The sequence below is a fragment of the Python bivittatus genome, unplaced genomic scaffold (genome assembly GCF_059951505.1).
Source record: "Python bivittatus isolate LINGU-HERP-01145 unplaced genomic scaffold, Pbiv_v1 ctg000690_np1212, whole genome shotgun sequence".
In the NCBI taxonomy this organism is placed as follows: Eukaryota; Metazoa; Chordata; class Lepidosauria; order Squamata; family Pythonidae; genus Python; species Python bivittatus.
Window position 1 is genome coordinate 11,627,354 of NW_028277096.1, and position 20,383 is coordinate 11,647,736.

The 20,383-nt window shown below is 41.2% G+C and overlaps 1 protein-coding gene across 4 annotated transcripts in view; it reads left to right on the forward strand.

Annotated features, from left to right (window-relative positions):
* SH2B2 (SH2B adaptor protein 2) overlaps positions 1 to 20,383 on the forward strand; it is a 63,385-nt gene that overhangs the window by 18,656 nt on the left and 24,346 nt on the right. For all 4 annotated transcript variants that reach the window (XM_025174138.2, XM_007421775.3, XM_025174142.2 and 1 more), the window contains one exon: positions 12,621 to 13,505. In XM_025174138.2, coding sequence (XP_025029906.1) covers positions 12,648 to 13,505 — 858 coding nt within the window. In that variant the 5' untranslated portion in view covers positions 12,621 to 12,647. The remainder of the gene's footprint in view (positions 1 to 12,620; positions 13,506 to 20,383) is intronic.

Sequence of the window (20,383 nt, forward strand, 5' to 3'; positions counted from 1 at the left end):
TTGTCTATAGGTTTTGGTGTGTATTTGAGGGACTGCTAGAAAAAACACCAAAATTGACACTAGAGTTTTCTGTTTTTCTTACTGGCACTGCTTTGCGCTGGACTGTAAGCCAATCATCTTGTGGTGCCATTTAGTGCCGCCTTGTATCTCTCTCCTCTTTAATAGATGAAACTCTTGTAAAATTCCCTGAATGCTGAGATGTGAACTGACAGGCTCTGAGTCTCAACAATTCCCTTTTACTGGCTTTTTAAAAAAGAAAAGAAAAGAAAAGAAACAAAGCCTTGCTTTTCTTGTAACTGAAAAGCAATCCCATTGTGACTCTTCATTGAAGCCCTTGGTTGTCATTCCTCCATTTTTGTGTAAAACTGAAATCTTCTTCCATTGGAGTAAGAGATCCTGTCATTATCTCTCCTTCTTCTCAATTAAATGCTGTTCTTGGAATTGAAAAGCTTTTTTCCTGGCAATTCTTGCTTCTCTGGAACCAGCTCTTTCTTTCTAATTTTCCTAGCCAAAATTGGGCTGCTGGTTAGGATTTGTGTTGGAAAGGGCTTCATTTGGACAAGGGATGTATCACAAATTATCTTTATCTATGTTTCCTCTTCCCAGTTTAAAGGGTCTTTGAATTTTTATGAGTGACAAAAGAATTCTGTGATGAGAGTTTCCTAATATTCGCATGCCAAGATGACTTAATACCATCCTCCATTATTGTGTTACTTTCTGCTGCTCAGCAAATCAGATCTGCTTTTTCCCCAAGCAGTGTAATATTTGCCAGTTCAGTTTTCTCTCTCTCATTTTATTTATGTGATTACATCCTCTTTTCCTCCAGAAACTTGAGCAACGGAACATGGTACTACATTCTCCAGGGTTTAGCTTGCTATTATAGCCCCATAAGATATATCTGGCTGAGAGAGAGTGGCTGGGCCCCAAATCCCCCAGTCATTTTCTAGGGTCTTCCCAGTATTAATTTAACACTGTAACTACTACGTTGCCCTGAATCCTTTGCAGGCTGGAGAAATGAAATAAGAATATGAATTTCTTTTCCTTTAAAACAGTGATGGAATCAGACAGGTTAGAGCAGAGACCCCCATTTGGAGAGGCCATTTAGAATTCTATATATATTCTAGATATATTGTGGGTGCTCTCACAAGATGGCTGAGGAGGCGGGCCTTACAAAGCATGAACCTATCAGAATGCTCCCTGCCATCCCTATTGAAGCAAGATGATGGCAGCTACGATCTCTGCTTACCTTTGACCTTTTGGGGGCATGTGCCCAACCATTTTCCCTTTCTAAGAAAACTTATGGGGTCCAGATAAATTATTGGAAAGGAAAAGGAGGCTAGAGGCTAACACTTTGATTTGCAGCAAACCAGCTTCCCATTTTATAAAAATTAAAATGTGTTTTAATGTAACAAATCTGCTGGGGCAGGGTACCTGAATGGCATCAAAGGAGAGGTTATGGACCATTGGTATCCTTGGACACCATTTTGCAGATTGCACAATTAGAGTTCTTCAAATCTTTAGCTGTGGCAGGAGGGAAGATTTCTTAGGACTCAGAATAATTGCTGGGGTTGCATCCCGTTGGATAGGCTAAAACGGTAGTCTGAGTTATGGGAACCCAGCCATTGGTTTAGCAAGTTGCATGAACCAGGCCATCATGCTGAGCCATAATATAGTTTGGGTATATGATGTTCTATCAGCATAGCATTTTCTCTCTCCCTCTCTCTCCCCCCCACCTTCTCTCTCTGTTAATCTAGGTTTAGGTTTTGAAATATTATATAAACTCATTCAGAAAAGACTGTTTACAGCAGGGGTAGGGAGTGTTGGGGGGCGGGGGCCAACTTTTAAATGTTTTCATCTGCCACGGGTATCAGGGATCTGGCAGTAGTGTTACTGGAGGGGCAGAATTTCATGTGTTTTACTTGGGGGGTGTGTGAAAAAGTGCTCCACTGCACTTTAGTTGCTTGTGGCTTCTGTACAGTCTTGAACACTGAGAGTTTCAAGAAAGGGGGAAAGAATTCCCCCCCCCCCATAACTGGGTGTGTGTGAGAGTGATGTGGGGCTTGGATCAGGTGGTCACAGCCACCCTCTTGATTTTTTCGACCTCCCCCACAAATGCCCCTGCACTTGACTTTAATTTGTGAAGTGTATTTAATTAAAAACGAAGGGAAGCTGGCATGTTCACATTTCAAAGCAGAATTCCAGTCTCTCTGCCATTACTTTTATCTTTAAGGATGCCCTTAGACCTCACACAGTCTCCAAAAGCATTTTTTTTAGAAGATAAAAAGGAAGAGTGAAATCCAGTGCCCGTTGGGTGGCATAGCCATGTGCTCAGAAAAGGCTAGGATGGCAAGGAGCATTCTGGGGGGTTAAAAAGTGCGGTTAGGAACAATTTCAGCCGTTTGCCTTTGGATAAATGAGAGTTTTCTGAACGGACCTGCTTCCTCTGACAACCATTTTATGAATGGGCAACTTAATAGAAGCTATTTTGTGATAGCACATTTGGCAAATTCCTGGGGCTGCAAGAAGTTATCTCCACATTAAGCACATCTATGAAGGAAAGGTCTGCCACTAACTATTGGGTATGATAGTTAGAACTTCCAGCTTCAGAAGCGCTGCATCGTTGTTGAATCCCACAGCAACAAATCATAGTTGGAAAATTATTGGGCATAATTCCCAGTTTCGATTGCACCCAGGAGTCAACTCCTACACTCAAATCAGAGCAAGCACACGTGCCGTCCATTCAGCTAGCAAAAAATAATATAGCTTGATATTCATTCGTTAAACTTCAGCAAACATCAGAGAGGTTAACTGACAAAAATGGGACCAAAGCAGAGAGAGAAACATGAACAACAAGAAAGAGATAAAAGGGCAGAGGATTGAGTACATATAATAATTTAATATAATTTAATAATCTACTTAATCTATATATCACACACAGAGAATTTTCCAGAGCCATTGGAAACAACGCTGTGAGTAATTAGCACGGACATTCTCAAAGGGAGTGGTCTGTGGTAGCTTCAATTCTTCTGTGCGCATAACAGTAACAGATTAGAGATGGAAAATAGGACACTAGGTGATCCCTCCTCTGTTCTCCACCATGAAGGAAACAGTTTGGTGGACAAGGATGGTACATCCTACAATAACCAGGAGGAGTTTTTATGCTTTTTTTGCAGGCTATCTGGAGGGTATTAGAACACCAGAGCTTTAGGGGAACAGCCTAACACCAATATGCAAGTATAGATCTTGCATTAATTTCATGCCTTTAATAAAATGTTGAAGATCACTTGCTGCTCTGATCAGTTAAGAAACTCTGTGCTGTGCCCACTTCCCCCTTGAGATGGTTTTTGCCATCCATCTGCCAGGCGTGCCAACCCTTCAGGAGTTTTGGGTCAGATTCCAGTTTTTGTAAATTTGCTGTTCAAAACAAGATAAATCAGAACTGCTCAAACTGAATTCTAGTCCTCATCGTTCTTGACTGAAATAAAAATACACGGGCAAGCCTCAGAAGCTCAGGAATTCTAGTTGGCAGTACCACTTTGTCTCTTCCATAGAGGGCCACTTTCTGTGCAAAAGAATTCAGACGCTGGTGCATTGCCTTGGTGTGAAATGTTGATCCTTGCTTATATTTTTCCCCACCCCACCCCACCCCACCCCAAAGCAGAGCTCTGTTTAAAAGTGATTTGCAAGAATCTTGGCTTGCTAGAAGCCTTGGTTTTTTGTATGCAGGAAATGGGTGGCTGTACAATATGTTTAATGCTTCAGTCCATTGCTCTAAGATCAGTCATCCGAGTGATGAGTTTCAAGTAGATGAAACCATCCAGCAAGGAAACCCGTCACTCTTGCGCTATGGGAAGGGAAAACCCAGTGAAGGATGGAAAGATATTCTGTATTATACTGGAAGAGGCAGTTGATTTCCAAAGCCTTATGACCTGGCCAGTTAGCTGTGTCTCATCTGATAGAGAATCAATCCGACAAGGAAGAGTTTGCCTGTCATTCTCATTTAGTTCCGGCAACCGCAGGAGAGGGAAGGGGAGTAAAAGATATGAGCACGTGAGGGAAGTAGTTCAGCAATGGGAGGATGAAGTAGATGCTTATGGACACAGTGGTGGAAGCTGTGTCTATTTTTATTATTGTGTGATGGGAAGACTGGTGCAGGCCATGGACTTATAAAGCGACCTTAGTCAGCGTCTCTCTCTTAGCCCTGCCAACCTCACATAGAATTAGGAAAGTCCCAGTGTAAGTCACTTTGAGATCTCAGAGAGATGGCAGAGTATAGATACCACAATTTATTTATGCATTTATTATTGTATAATCCTGTACTGCTTTAATCATTTGACCCTGGGAAACGAATGATAAATAAAAACAAATGAAACTATAAAACTATAAAGTTCAACTGCAGCAAAAGAATAAGGTTCATCCTTAACTCCACTGAATGCTAGATGTTGGAGAACAAATAGAGGAGCAACCAGGGTTTCCTGAAGCAAGTGAAGAATCAGCCCCCCACATGTTGGTGAACTACAACTCCTAACAGCTTCAGCCAGCGTGACCAAGGAGACTGGGAGTTGTAGTGCTGAAAGTTCGGGTGGGCCACAGAGTCTGTTACCGCAATCTCAGTTGGACCTTTTGGGAGATCAAATAGCCATTTTCTCATACAAGAGCCAGGCATAACAAATTCATGAAAAAGGGAGCATATTTTTCCAATAAAAATGGCAAAACTGAATGACTTCGGAACAACCATATTCACAGAGGTTAAATATCACCAACTCCTATTAGTTCTGGGTGAATTGAATTTTGTTTTTAAATTACTTCAGTAGATATTGGTCTGTAAGTCCATTCCAGTAAGTTTCTGTATGTGCGTGCATGCACACATGGACATTTGCATACACACGGTCATGCATGCACATGTCTGTTTATGAAATATCATTTTATTATTTCAGCCATGAACATTTGAAATCCGGTAGCAAACTATATTCTGATTCTCAGGTTAATATAGAAGGTGCGGGTCAGATCAGTTTGTAGAGGAATTTGCAAAGATTAATTTCTCAGGCGTATTCTGATTATCCACTTATTTTCACAGAATACATTTAACCTAGTTATTGAGTTAACCTATTTTCTGTGTTTGCCCAAAACATCAGACTATAAGTAAACAAGCTGGGTTCACACACAGCATGCTAAAGGTTTTTAAAAAAAGAATCCAAAATAATACTAATCATACTTAGCATGTTGTGCAAATACACCCGCCAAGTCTTTAACTGATCTGGTTAAGCATAGCTCTTAGCTGTACCAGAGATAGAAAATAGTAAAGAACCCACAGAGATGACCTTGGAGAAGGAGTGCAAAATGTCAGCTGCCATCACTACAACCAAAGGCAAGGTTCTCTGGCTCTCTGAATAGAGAGTAGTGAAGCTTTCAAGACTGATGTCACCCCTTCAAGGAAGGCCAGGTTAGGAAATAGACTCCACATGAAATATTGGAACTTTATTCATATAGGTTGTAGTAACAGAATCTTGCAAGGCTGACAGTGTTTCCTCTTCCCTCCCTCTTAAACCGAAGAGAGTCAAGGCAGGGCAACCTTAAGTTTTTTTCTCATGCTGTCTTGTCTTCCCAGGGTTAATTCATGTTTGGCTGATGGTCTTTGCATTCCTTCTTCAAGGTCAACTCTGTGGTCCTCTACAGAAATAAGCAATATCTGTCTCCATTATAGGTTTTTCCAGTCATAGCTGAAACTGTATTCTGGAATAGGTGTCCGATGCCATAACGTGATGGAAGTGAACATGCTTGGAATGCAAAAGGTCCTGCATTCAGTCCCTGGCATCTCAGGAATAAAATTTATCACCCATTGAAGATGAAGACCTTGGAACATGTCTGTGGATGTGCTCCAGACCATGGAGTTGGATTCCATTATCCTTGAGCCAAGACTGCTTGGAGCTCTAGATCTATGTGGTCAGGAAAGAGCTCTTCTGCCATTACTGATTCTCTCATTGATGGTCAGTGAAACACAGAATAGAGATCTTGCAAATGAACTTAGCTGTCAGGGTATCCCATTACCTAGGGAAGTTCTCGCCTCTGGATAGATTCAGGCAGAGGCTGCTGTGTCTCAGAAATGTTTCAATTAAGCTTCATGCATTCATTAGGGAGGCAGATTCATTGATCCCCAAATTTGAAGAACTAGTGTGCACACTTGGAGACTATTGAGAGTGCACAGTATTATAGACAATTGTGCAAAATGGTTTATGGGGAAAGTCTCTGCCTGGAATGGCTACCATGAGGCTACCATCAGTTGAAAAACACTCATTTACCTATGCTAATCTCCTCAGTTCCCCAAAGGTCTGTCTACTAGCTCTGCTTACTTTCATTCCTTTTCTGAGTAGGTGAGCATACTTCTAAAAGAAGCAGTGGGGGACAGCAATTCATCATGTTTACTTTCTGAAAGAGGATTTATGAGTGCCATTTAGTTTCCAAAGACAGTCTTAGAAATAACAATATTGAAGGCTGGCACTTTGCTTGACAAGCATGTCATCTTCCCCTATTTTTTTAATTAAAGGCTTTTGTTTTAATAAAAAATGTCAGATGGGACACAGAGTGTGACGGGTGCCAAAGGAGAGATCCACGGGCCCAGTGGGAATCCAAGATATAAGTGGCCCCCTTTGTGCTCTAACTTCATAACCGCTGCTAGAATGAGAGAAGAAAGAACACGCAGACAGAATACGAGAGCAACGTTATCTAAGAACCAGTGAAGCAAAACTGAATAATTGGCTGGGCCAGCAAAGGTTGGAGATGGGCAAATTAGTCGTCATGGTTAAATAGAGCAGCCATGCTGCCTTGGAGGCAGCTCAGCTCTGAATACCAGTCTGGATGTGAACAGCAGGCAGGGTTGTGGGATCACACCGAAATCCAAAAATTAAACAGATAGAAATCTGTGGCTTGTCTGAGGAAGTCATAGCCAGGATCCTTTTTTCACAGCTGCATAAATGTGGCTGGGCAACTTGTCAAACGATGTCTGTGTCTGAGTGGTGGAGCCAGCCAGCTAAAAAAGGCAGCAACAGCTTCTTGGTTGTTGATTGTGCCAGCAAAATATCAGTGGGTTCCACTATTCAGCTGGGCATTCTGAACTTTAAATGGAAGCTTTCCCTTTTCCTCCTCCTCCTCCATCCTCTAACCTACATTTATATCTTGTAGCTTCTCTATAAGCTTTTATGCCCTGTCAGCTTGGAAGGTTATCCTCGGTCAAAACAGAAATACTTTTCTGGCACCGAGACCCTGTGAGCTTTGCAGTTTAGAAGGTTTCTGAACAATTCCATGCAATAAAGAAGCTGATACTGAAAGTGGATGGTTTTAATGCTTGAGATAGCATTGTCTCTAAAAGAAAGGAAGTATGCAGACCTCCCTGCAACTGTCAGTAGCTGATCGTCACCTCTTGAATCTCACTTTCAAATTTCACATGAAAGGGTAGTTTCTGCTTGTGGGGTGGGGGGATGCAGGATTTAAGCTGCATTAAACTATGTACAAAAGCACAACGAACCGCCATGAACAAATTGATATAACAGCAAATATAGTGCTAATAAAAATAGCCTAATTTAACTCCAATTAAAGTAGCCAAACGTTTTCCCTTTTATCCAAGAGATTCAATTCTTGATTGCAAACTTGGTATTCAGTTGGCACAAATACTCCTCTAGTTCATCAAAATAGTAGACACCTTAAATGCTATTCTGTTGACAACTTTAGTTCCATGTAATAGGCAAAGCAGCAATGGTAATTTTTTAAAGTGCAGCTAAAATTTACAGCCCTGCAATAAATATGCAAATACGACAAATGCTGGTGGGTGGGAGATTGACTCTCCCTCTCGGCGATACAGTCATGCATGTACATCAGTTAATTTATCATATACTAGGTAGTGAGAACCCATAATTATTACAGTTCTTCAGCAATTCTTGGCCAACATTTTCTCCAAACCTTTGCTTGGATTATTGTTTTTCTTTAGGGTTAAACCCAATTGGTTTGTGAGAGTAATCCGAAGTCTTGGGGTACAGATAACAATAGTCTATCAATATGCATTACACATTTAGCCATGCAAGGAAGATGTGACTGGAGACATACACAATGCTAGGGCAAGATTTTTAAACCATGATTTGTTGGATATGCTATAGTCACCTGGATCTCACACACAAATTACACTAAGCCATAATAGATGGGATCATCCATCACACTAACTTAAAGCAAAGCTCACGAAGTGTTTCTGTGGTCTATGAAGTCATATTGTTTTTTGCTTACTGTGTAATTGGGACCTGGACCCAGGCCCAGATTCTGATTTAATAACTATGGTTTGTTCTTAATTTACCCTGGTTTATGGCTATGAAGGCATCACACAGTCATTGTTGGGGAATTTATCAGAGGTTAAATATAAATACTGTATAGAGATTTTTATATGCATGTGCTCAGTCCTGTTGCTTCTCCACCCCCAAGAGGTCTGTCTCTGCCTTGTCCTGTATCTCTTCCCCTCCCAACCCAGGACCAGCCTAACTATTCTAGAATCACCAAATAATAACCCAAATTTGCATGCTGTCTGTCATACTTTGAAATGGTAAATGACCATAGGCCAGAAACTAGAGCCTGTTTCAGGGTTGAACTAAAAAGACGACTTAAAAGTTGCTGCAACGTTGATTTTATTAAAATACCTTGCAGTAGTGCCAGGATGAAAAATTATCTTCACTGTATCTTGTATAAGATGGCTCATCCTGGTGCTCTTCTTCTCTGTGTAAAAATATTTAAATTGCAATTTATTTCTGCATAAGTCAAAGGAACTTACGAAATAAAGGAAACCTGATTTAAACTAGCCAAGATACCCTACAGAGTAAATGATTAACAGAATAAACACATATTATCCATAAGCTGGATTCACTAACTCTCTATGCCTCTGTTAGCAGCTTGGTGTGAACCTGCTAGCGTGAGAGCACTTCCATTGCTGGTGACAATTAGAGGATGATGTTGCAGGTGTCAGGTGACTCAAGTGGATCAGTCAGGTTCCTCCCTGTTCCGTTATGCTCCTACACCCGATCTTGGCTTGACAGTTCAGGGTGGTCTTGCCTTCATTACAGTCATTCCTCTTCCCAAATACTTGGAATATATACCAAATGCTTCAAGGTTGGCTGGGTCCACCCCTTGTGCTAAGTCATGGTTTGCATGTAATGCAAATAATCCAGGGGTAATAAACTACAATCCCGCTTACTAACCCAAACCAGGCAAATGACAGGCAGGGTTTGAATGCACCCAAACAGTTCATAAGTCTCATTCCTAAAGACAAACATTAGCACGTTTGTCCGTGTAGCTGAAACACCCAACAATCTCCATTCCCACGCATCCATGGAGGGGAAAAAGGATTTTGCTTTCACTAAAATCACCATTCCATTCCCAGAAACTAGGGCTATGTTGCCTTCAGAGCTTTCTTCCTTCTTGAAAGCATAGAAAGGAGACTGTACCATTTGACAAGGTGAAAGGGCCATCACTGGCCCATTCTCCTGCTGATACTGTACTGTCATTGGTCTATTACTTGCCTATACTGATTGTGGCATGTTGTGAGTGTTGTTGGCTGCTATTTTATGTTATTTACAATTTTGCTTGTGTTTTTATTCTGTTTTTAATTGTTAGCCACCCAATCAGGTATACGAGATGGGTGGCCATATAAATTTATTAAATATTTGGCGGAGCTCAAAATGGGAGGAAAGTGTGTTGTTTCCAGTGCTGCTGGAGGGGAGAGAGGCTGATAGGCAGGCAGAAGAATGAAATGGGGATGACAAGGGAGTTTCCCAGTGGGAAGACTGACTTGTGGAAGGTATTCCACACGTCAATATTCCCATGATCTGAGGGGACAAGGCTTCCAGGAGGTTGTTTTTGTCCAGCAGCCTTAGCAGAAATGGGTCATCTTGATCCAGCTCCAGCCTGCCTTGGCAACAGGCAGGCAGTGAGATGGAAGCTTCATAAGAAGGACACGTCCTCCAGGAACACACAGGAAACAGGCCACCTCAGAGCCAGGGAAGGGAGGTGAATTTCGGTGTGAATGTCCTTGGAGGGATGAGAAGGTTTTCTTCTCTTTCAGCATTGTGTTTTGGTTAAAAAGAGACATTAGGAAAGCATAGTTGGTGATTTAATGTTCATGTGAGTGCGTTTATGTGTGTATGCCTCAAAGGCAGGCAGTGTTTTTGCAGCCTTTTTGAAATCACTTTTTTCATGCCGAAGACATACATGGAGACGAGGTAGTAATATTGCCATGGCAACAGGCCAGAATGCTTGGCCCAGTTTTTCATGCTTTTTTCAAAAGTTGGTAGTAGTATTTTTAATATTTGTAGGTCTATTTAGCTGTTTACCCATTTCCTTTCATTTCCTATTACAATTTGGGCAATTGAATATAGCAGTTTGGCATTAGGTTTCAGCACTATGATCTTGGAGGATTCAGGATTGCAACAAAATGCCATTTGCAGACTCTGCATCCTGATCCCTTTGCTTTGGTTGGTGTTAATTTGCAATATCTGAATCAGTTGGCTAAATACAGTGGGGCAAAAAAGTATTTAGTCAGCCACCAATTGTGCATGTTCTCCCACTTAAAAAGATGAGAGAGGCCTGTAATTTTCATCATAGGTATACCTCAACTATGAGAGACAAAATGGGGGGGGGAATCCAGAAAATCACATTGTCTGATTTTTAAAGAATTTATTTGCAAATCATGGTGGAAAATAAGTATTTGGTCAATATCAAAAGTTCATCTCAATACTTTGTTATATATCATTTGTTGGCAATGACAGAGGTCAAACGTTTTCTGTAAGTCTTTACAAGGTTTTCACACACTGTTGCTGGTATTTTGGCCCATTCCTCCATGCAGATCTCCTCTAGAGCAGTGATGTTTTGGGGCTGTCGCTGGGCAACACGGACTTTCAACTCCCTCCAAAGGTTTTCCATGGGGTTCAGATCTGGAGACTGGCTAGGCCACTCCAGGACCTTGAAATGCTTCTTACGAAGCCACTCCTTTGTTGCCCGGGCGGTGTGTTTGGGATCATTGTCATGCTGAAAGACCCAGCCACATTTCATCTTCAGTGCCCTTGCTGATGGAAGGAGGTGTTCACTCAAAATCTCACGATACATGGCCCCATTCATTTTTTCCTTTACACGGATCAGTCGTCCTGGTCCCTTTGCAGAAAAACAGCCCCAAAGCATGATGTTTCCACCCCCATGCTTCACACTAGGTATGGTGTTCTTTGGATGCAACTCAGCATTCTCTCTCCTCCAAACACGACGAGTTGAGTTTAGACCAAAACGTTCTACTTTGGTTTCATCTGACCATATGACATTCTCCCAATCCTCTTCTGGATCATCCAAATGCTCTCTAGCAAACTTCAGACAGGCCCAGACATGTACTGGCTTAAGCAGGGGGACACATCTGGCACTGCAGGATTTGAGTCCCTGGCAGCATAGTGTGTTACTGATGGTAGCCTTTGTTACTTTGGTCCCAGCTCTCTGCAGGTCATTCACTAGGTCCCGCCATGTGGTTCTGGGATTTTTGCTCACCATTCTTGTGATCATTTTGACCCCACAGGGTGAGATCTTGCATGGAGCCCCAGATCAAGGGAGATTATCAGTGGTCTTGTATGTCTTCCATTTTCTAATTATTGCTCCCACAGTTGATTTCTTCACACCAAGCTGCTTGCCTATTGCAGATTCAGTCTTCCCAGCCTGGTGCAAGTCTACAATTTTGCTTCTGGTGTCCTTCAACAACTCTTTCATCTTGGCCATAGTGGAGTTCGGAGTGTGACTGTTTGAGGTTGTGGACAGGTGTCTTTTATACTGATAACAAGGTCAAACAGGTGCCATTACTACAGGTAACGAGTGGAGGACAGGGGAGCCTCTTAAAGAAGTAGTTACAGGTCTGTGAGAGCCAGACATCTTGCTTGTTTGTAGGTGACCAAATACTTATTTTCCACCATGATTTGCAAATAAATTCTTTAAAAATCAGACAATGTGATTTTCTGGATTTTTTCCCCCATTTTGTCTCTCATAGTTGAGGTATACCTGTGATGAAAATTACAGGCCTCTCTCATCTTTTTAAGTGGGAGAACTTGCACAATTGGTGGCTGACTAAATACTTTTTTGCCCCACTGTAAACTGAGAAACTAAGATTTTCAAGCCCAATTCCAATTCCCAAATGATATACGGGGTATGTTTTGGCTAAGAATTCCAGGAATTGTGCCCGCAAGTCAGGTGGAGGGCATCAGACTGGGGAAGGCTGGATTAAAAGTGCTGGAACTTAATTGGACAGTAGATTTTTTAAAAATACCATTTTAAAAATTGAGAGAGAAAGAGGGAAGGTATTTTGCCAGTGTAATTGATTTTAGACACCTTAAAAAGGCTATTTAATGTTTTTCCTGAATTTGTTGAGAGCTTTAATCACTACTACTCTTATGGCTCCTGTTCCTACTCCAGGTCCCACTTCTTCTGAAGTAGTCCAGTACAAACTGGGTTTGAACATCATGACAAACCAGTAGCCCTTGCAACAAATCAGATTATTTTGTAGTTGAGAATGAGTGGGTGGTTAGAGCTTGTCTATCTATCTCTCACCATCTTTCTCTTGGCAGCTTGGTCGTAGGTGGAATGGAACAGTCATGAATGGTGATGCCCTTTGTCAAGAACCTCCCTCCCAGCTTCCTGACTGGAGGGAATTCTGTGAGCTCCATGCCCAGGCTGCTGCAGTGGACTTTGCTCAGAAGTTCTGCCAATTCCTGAAGGAAAATCCCCACTACGACACCCCTGGGGCAGAGACCTCCTTCTCTCATCATTTTGCAGCAAATTTCTTGGACATCTTCAGCCTCGAGGTCAACAGGGTGTTTGTATCCAACTCCCCTACTAAATATAACATTGTGCCATTTGTGGGCCTTCAGAACTGCCACATGCCTTATGGACGGGATCTCTTGCCAAGGAAAGAACAGACTTCCGTGGAATCTCTAGATAGTATGGACCACACACTCACCTCCACCAGGTATTTAAGTCAAACTCAACAGGTTCAGGCAAGAAAAGTCTCCTCCTATGGCCAGTCCCGAAGCTCAGAAGATGTCTCTGTTCACAGTACCTCTAAGACAAAATTCAAGAAAGGTTTTTCTCTGAGGAACATGAGCTTGTGTGTGGTGGATGGCATGAAGGAGATGTGGCATCGGCGGTCTTCTCCAGAGCCAGGCGCAGAAGCCATGCAAAACAAACAGTCTGACAGGGAACACTGTCCTCCTGGTAGCAAAGAACATAGTGATTCCAGAGAGAAATGGACCCACAAGCTCTGGCTTTCAAAGGGGCAATCTTCTAAAGTGGATTTAGTGGACATTCAGAGAGAGGGAACCCTCCGCTACATGGTTGCTGATGATACAAACTGTGTGGGTAGCTCTCAGTGGCAAAAGTGCCGTTTGCTGCTAAGGAAAGCAATAAAGATAGAGGGGGAAAGGTTCCTTCTAGAGTTCTACGTTCCTCCTAAGGTAACAATCTTCATTACTGAAAGTTTCTTCTCATGTAGTTTTTCTAGTTACTCGGTTTTTTGCTGGTAGTCATAGAGAAGCCAGCTGATTAAAATGTACAGAACAGTGGAGAATCAAACACTCCTTCATGTGGTCAACTTCCATTGAGAAGTGAGGTTCAGGAGTTCCTTTTATCTGATATCTGCAGGAATATAAACTACTGTTTCAACATATGTAAGGCTTGCGCATACCTAAGTCAGGAATTAAGTTGATGGTAAAGTGCCTCATGTCATGGATATACAGATGTGAAATCTACTGTTACATGATATGTGTGTGCTTAGAGGCACTTGTTCAACAGCTGAGGGACATGTTCTGAATCAACTATCACTTTGGATAACTTTTCAAAGGCATCCCAACTTCCAGGGTATTCCTGATATAATGTAGCTGAAGTATGAATGATAGAAATAAGAGTTGTAATGTAATATTAACATGTGGGCAATCTTTGCCATTTTTTTTTCTTCTATCCTTTACTTTAAAAATCAGGTTGTGGGGAAATGTTTTGCTATTCCCATGATTAAAATTAAGTAGGCCTTGATCTCTGTGGCTCAGATGATATATTTATTCTGCAGGGGACCAGGTAGCTACTCACATCTCAGCCATTCTATATCTAGTACCTCCATCTGAGCACTCTTAATTTAGTTGTTCATTATTTCAGCACCCGTAAGATTCTTGGATGACTTGACTGTTCTGTGATCGATAATGCCAGCCTTTGCTCTTTGGAGCCCTGCATAGTCTTGGCAACTTCCAGTTTGTTGTCCATGAAATTAGTAAGAGCTGTATCAGATGCTTCCTTCTCAAGCTGCTTTGGCGTGCAGCTCTTCCAGATGTCAGCGTTCAAAAATAGTGCAGAGTGGAACCTGAGAGGTCTTGAGCTTCATGAGATGATTAATGTTGATTTTTTTGCGAGCCATATGGATACTTTGTGCAGATCCTGGATGATAGCTGAATACTTCTTTCATGGTAAAATGGAGTAGTGGTTATTTTTTTCCTCAGTTTCTCTGTAGCAATTCTGAATCTGCTTTATTTTCATGTTTCACTGCAGTTATATATGGCTTGTATGGGATATATGGTCAGGATGGGATAACCTCTTTTATTAGCAATTTAATGTTGCATCTGAATCTTAACCTGGTTGGTAAAGCTAATTTTTTTAGAAAACCACAGTTGAGACTTCACTGCACCAAGTCTTCTCCATTCAGGTGCTTTCCACACAACCTCCAGAATTCCCCACCAGCATTTGATCATGCTTGCTAGAAATTCTGGGGCTGTAGTACTAATCCATCTGGAGGTCACCAGGTTGGAAAAGATTAAACAGTCTGCTATCTGTTGGCAGAAAAGATGACTGTAGCTCTCAAGAACAAAATGAAATGAAGCAAAGCAGATTCCTAAGTTGCAAGCAAAATTGTTCCATCTCTTCCTTGCAGTGGCTTTGGAGGAGGAGAGGGGAGTAGAGAACATATGAGCTCAGGGCTCCCCTAGGCTCATTCCTACAATGATCAAATGATTGTTTTTTACTTTCAAATACATCTTCCTTGTTTCTGTGTAATTATATGTACTGAATCAGATTATGGGTCCATCAAGCACAATATTGACTAGGTGGCTCTCCAGGCTATTTCTGGCAAGAAGTGAATTAGCAACTTCCCTGATCTAAATAATTTCCATTAGCATTTCTAGTGGGGTCCACCTGGGATCTTCTGCATGTAAAACTTAGACTCTACCATTTCTTGGGACAACCTGAGGTACTGTATTTGTGAGTAGGTTATTTGATGCATTCAACCTAGTAATATCTGCTGCAGTACTTGTAGCTCTCCAAAGCATAAGGCAAAAGTTTTCTTCAGCTTTGCTGCCCGAAATTCTTATTATTATAGAAGCATTAAGTTCGGGACTTTGAGTGTGCAAAGCAAGTGCTTTAATATAGAATATGACTTTTTTTCATTATGCAGTGGCCAGACCATTGGAAGCTGGCATATAAAAGCAAACTTATTCTAGCCATTTCCCAGATTTACCCATGTGGTGCTTCTGTTGAATATTCTCCTATTTTATCTTTGCATTCCTTGTGTTATTTACTTATGAATGAATTTGAATTTGTTATGGCCGCCCATTACAGTATACTCTGGACGGCTTACAAAATCATAATAACACTGTTTAAACAGTTAAAAGCATAAAAACATAAAATAGAATGTGACTGCCCAGACTAAAAACAACCATAACAATAAAAATATGTCAGGGCCCTCACAAATACATTAATCCTAGGCCTGGGAACAAAGCCAGGTCTGAAGGGTTTTCTGGAACCCCAGGAACGTGGACGCCATCTGTATCTCTGGGGGGATACTGTTCCAGAGGGCAGGGCTGTGACAGAGAAGGCACATTTTTTTGGTCCTACATGATGACAGTGTTTAATCTAGGGGACCTGGAGTGCACCCACTCTGCCCAAATGTACCAGGTGGGCAGAAACAATTGAAGATAGGTGGCCCCTCAGGTAACCAGGCCCTATGCCTTGAAGAGCTTTATAGGTAACAACCAGCCCCTTGAATTGCACCCAGAAGTTAACTGGCAGCCAATGCAGCTTGTATAGCAGCGGTGCCAAATGGGCATAGTGTGAGGTGCCTGTGATTGCTCGTGTTGCTGCATTTTGAACCAGCTTAGCTTCTGGATGGTCTTCAAGGACAGCCCCATGTAGAGCAAATTGCAATAGTTCAATTGTAAGTTGACCAGGGCGTGAGTGATTGCATTCTTGCATAGCAATGTGTCTATATACACATTCTACCTTCTTAATTGATTGTTTCTTTTTAAAGGTTTGGGAAATGATGATTGATAAAATACCTTGTTTATTCTTCCCTTTTCCCCTTGTGGCATCTTCTCTCAAAATTGTTCTCTTTTACATGCCTTATAAGGCACTTTTCCTCTGAGTGTCTGCTCTGAGGATTGGGAAAGGTACAGTGTATTCTAGCAATATAAATTGATACTAAGCAGATTGGGATTCAAGGTTCTTGGGAACCATAAGCTAGTAAATTACAAATATCACTGAATTAAAATACTGCCATGTTCTTTTTCTCTGAGAGAGAGAGAGAGAGAGATTTATTTTATTAAACTTTTTTTAAAAAAAGATATATAACTGGAAGGGGAACCCTCCTCCCCCAAAAAGGAAAAAGAAAAGAATCATGTGAATAAATAAGGGATTTACAAGCGTGATAAAACTGCAGTTTTTCAATGAATATATGAAGGTAACTGAATATACCATATACTATATAATTTAAAAACCTGAAAATAACCACTGACCTCCACGCAGATTACAAATAACAGGAGCAATGAACAGCATGGTATGAATCAAAATTTCAATCAAAATGAAATTATGATCTGCAGTAAAGCCCACCCAATATCTGAAACAGGAGAAGCTAACTTAAAGCGATGCATAAATAGAGTAGTGGAGTGGATGATGGTCAGTAAGCTGAAGCTGAATCTAGTAGTGTTTCTAGATTCAAGAACTGGAGGAATTGCCTGCTCTGAATGAGACTGCATTGTTTTTGAAGGAACAGGTCCACAGTTTGGGGGTGCTCTAAGATCCATCCTTGTTACTGAACCCTTAGATCACCTGTGGTTAGGAGCAGTTACTATCAAAGTAGACTGCAGTACCTATTTGTGGATAGTTTGGCCATTGTGATTCATGCATTGATAAAATGACATTTCTGCATTTGGAGCTGTTTTGGGGACTGCTCCAGAATCTACAATTGGTGCAGAATGCTGGGGCTAAGTTATTTTCTGGAGCATCTTATTGTATACATATTGCATTTGTTCTAAAAGATCTGCACTGGTTGCCAGTCTGTTACCAAGACAGATTCATGGTGTGGGTTTAGTATGCAGAGCTCTAAAGAGTTAGGGATCACATTACCGTAAAAAAGCCTTGAATCAAATCAGCCTTGTAGGCATCTAGGAATTTCCCAGGAAGCCCTGATGCCAGTAGTACAAATGGCTATTTAGTGAAACGGAGATCTGTGGAGGATCTGTGGTGGATCTCAGTCTGTGCAGTGGCTTTTGCTCTGTGGTACACCAAACCTCAACACTGACTTCATTAAAGTGTATTTTAAAAATTGGCCTTTTTATGTTAGCCTTTCCCAGCTTTTAATTTCTCTTAAAACTTGCATGAGAATAAAGTATCTTTCTTTGGCTTTACTTTCTAATTGCTTTTACATGCTGTTTTTATGATTATTGTAAACTAATTTGGATTTTCTGTAATTATGTACAAATACTTTAAATAAATGAGAAAGCATCTTGGGAGAAAACCTGGCTGGATAGCATCCTCAATAGGACAATCCACACAGCAGTGCTTAGTATTGATTTCACATTATTAATTAATATTAATTCTGGATAGTTGTTGTTTGTTTGTTACTATTGTTCTTTCCAGTTTGTCATTATTGTTGTTACTTGGGTTTTATTGGTTATATTGAATTTTCTATTTTGATGATACTGTTGGCCAGTTAAATGGTGAAAAAGCAACTCAGTCTATACCCTTTCTTTCAGATACTGAGATTTCTTATGAAAATTGCAAAGATTGGTAGGCAACTTTGGAAGGGGGCACGGGGGTCAATTTTTCTAGCCCCCATGCATGTAACATGGCTCATTCAAACCATGGTTAGTATTTGAAACGATCAGATGAATGAAGGTTGCAGTAAAAACTGCAGTAAAGCTAACAAGTGAAAATATAATCCCGAATATTTCTGGATTTCATTATACTGGCTTTCCCCACTCACTTTTGTTTGCTGAACAACTGGTGCTCGGGGTCCTCCAAAAATGGAGAAAAGAATTACAGAGATGTAGGATGCAATGAAAAAAAGAATAGAGGATGAGAGATATTTTTAAAATATTTTAAAAACTGGAAAGTATAGAAAGATCATCCTTGGAATGGCAGGGTACAATACCTGTTGAAGTATTGTCTCCTTCCTTTCCTCCTCATTCTGGTGTTATTAGTCATTGGGATAACTATGCATCTTCCCTTCCTCTGATCCACCGCAAATGCCTTTAAGCCAGTGATCCAGCTCCTATCATTTCAGCAAGGGTCTTTTACTGACGCATTTGACGCATCTCTGCTCCACAGTAAATCTGCCTTAGAAATCTCTGTGACTAAAGGGATGAGGTACATTTTCTTGTTGACAGAAAAAGAAGAGTGCTCTCACAATAGTTGTGTACTGTGGACCCTAAGTGGAAGGGTTGGGAATATCTGGAGCTTTGGGAAACTACGGGAGTGTTACTGCAAATAAACCACCATCCCACCTCACATTGGTGCTTCTCGCTTAGAAGCAAATGAACAAATGTGAAACACAGAATGTTGCACGCCAGCAGTTTCCAAGGTCAAGGCCCTATGTGTTAAAGATGTCAAGAAAGGCTCATGTTGCCAGTCAGTCTAGAATGCATGTTGAGTTACACAGGTGTTATCAGGGCAGTTGCCAAAGGTCTCCCTCCCATAAAAGTTGACTCGGTAGCATGACTTGCTTGAAAGAAGCTTCCTATGTTCCAGAGTTGTTTCTGTTCCTTTTCTGTCATGCACTTGCCAACTGTGGGTATAGAGGAACAACCCTACGACTGGAGGGCTTTGATGCCACTGAGCTGTGAAGTGCGCTTCCTTTTTGGATTTGCAAAACTCTTGCTAGGCCAGCTGTCCAAGCAGCTGAGTGTGAAACATATCGTAAGCAGTTTGAGGGTTGCAGCCTGGGTGAGTGGATAGAAATGCTGAACTCAACAGTCTTATATGAGCGCCTTCTTCGTGCCGTGGTGATCTCTGAAAATTGAGCCAAGGGGAATTTGCAAGTATGAGCATACCGGACAAGGGTGCATGGAAAATCCCATTCAGGTGAACTCCTTTTATGGCACCAAACAAGCAAGAGATCTTGTTTCCATTCCCTCCCCTTCTGAGCCTTTCCTTACTCCCCAAGAAAGGCCAAGTTGTAGTTGGAAAGAGTGGTTTCTTCAGGCAGGTTCAGGATAATGTTTAATTTATTCTAGAAAATAAGTCTGTATAAATATGTCCTTACACTGCCCTGCATTTTCATAGATAGTAGAGAATTATAGAGTAAATATGAATAAAACCAATAAACAGTGTGGAAACAATTTAAATCCAGCAGAGCAGATGAAAGAAATTGCTTTTAAAATGTGTGGGTGAATGTATAAATCTCAGTGGTCCCAGAAAGATTATGAGGTCAACACCACTTTTATTTCTCTCAGGAGAGAATCCCAAAGTTAGGAGACCATCACAGAGAAGTTACCCCATTAAAAACTCTTCCCTAACAAGCAACTGTCATCACACAGATGCTTCTCTTCTGATGCAGAAGGAGGCAGCGCTGTTCTTCTCCTTGCCTCCACTTCTCCACATTGCACCATTCAAGGCACGCAATTTCCTGCCACCTTTGGCCAGGAAGTCAGTTACAGTAGGTGTGTTAAGTTTCCATTAGACTTAATTCACCAGAAACAGTTTGGGGGAAAATAGTTCCTATCTTTGCTTACTAAAAAGATATCATTACATTATGGCTGGGCCCTGTGGCCCTGAATACAATATAAAATATAAAATCATTTATCCCTGGCCACAAAAATGTTCTCACCTCTGCTTTGGTATGATGTGGGGACTTTTCCTCTAGTAACTCACTGCTAAGAATGCAGCTTGCCCCTGTTTAAAGGACATGCTGAATTGTACTGATCGAATATATTTTTAAAAAAAGTAGATGTCAAGGATTAAGCCCTAGCGCAGATTATATCAATCCTTTGAGGTAGACCAGGATAGGAAATCAACACCACAGGAAATACTAGAACTCTATTTTATTGATGTAGGCTACAACAACAGAATCTTGAAATAT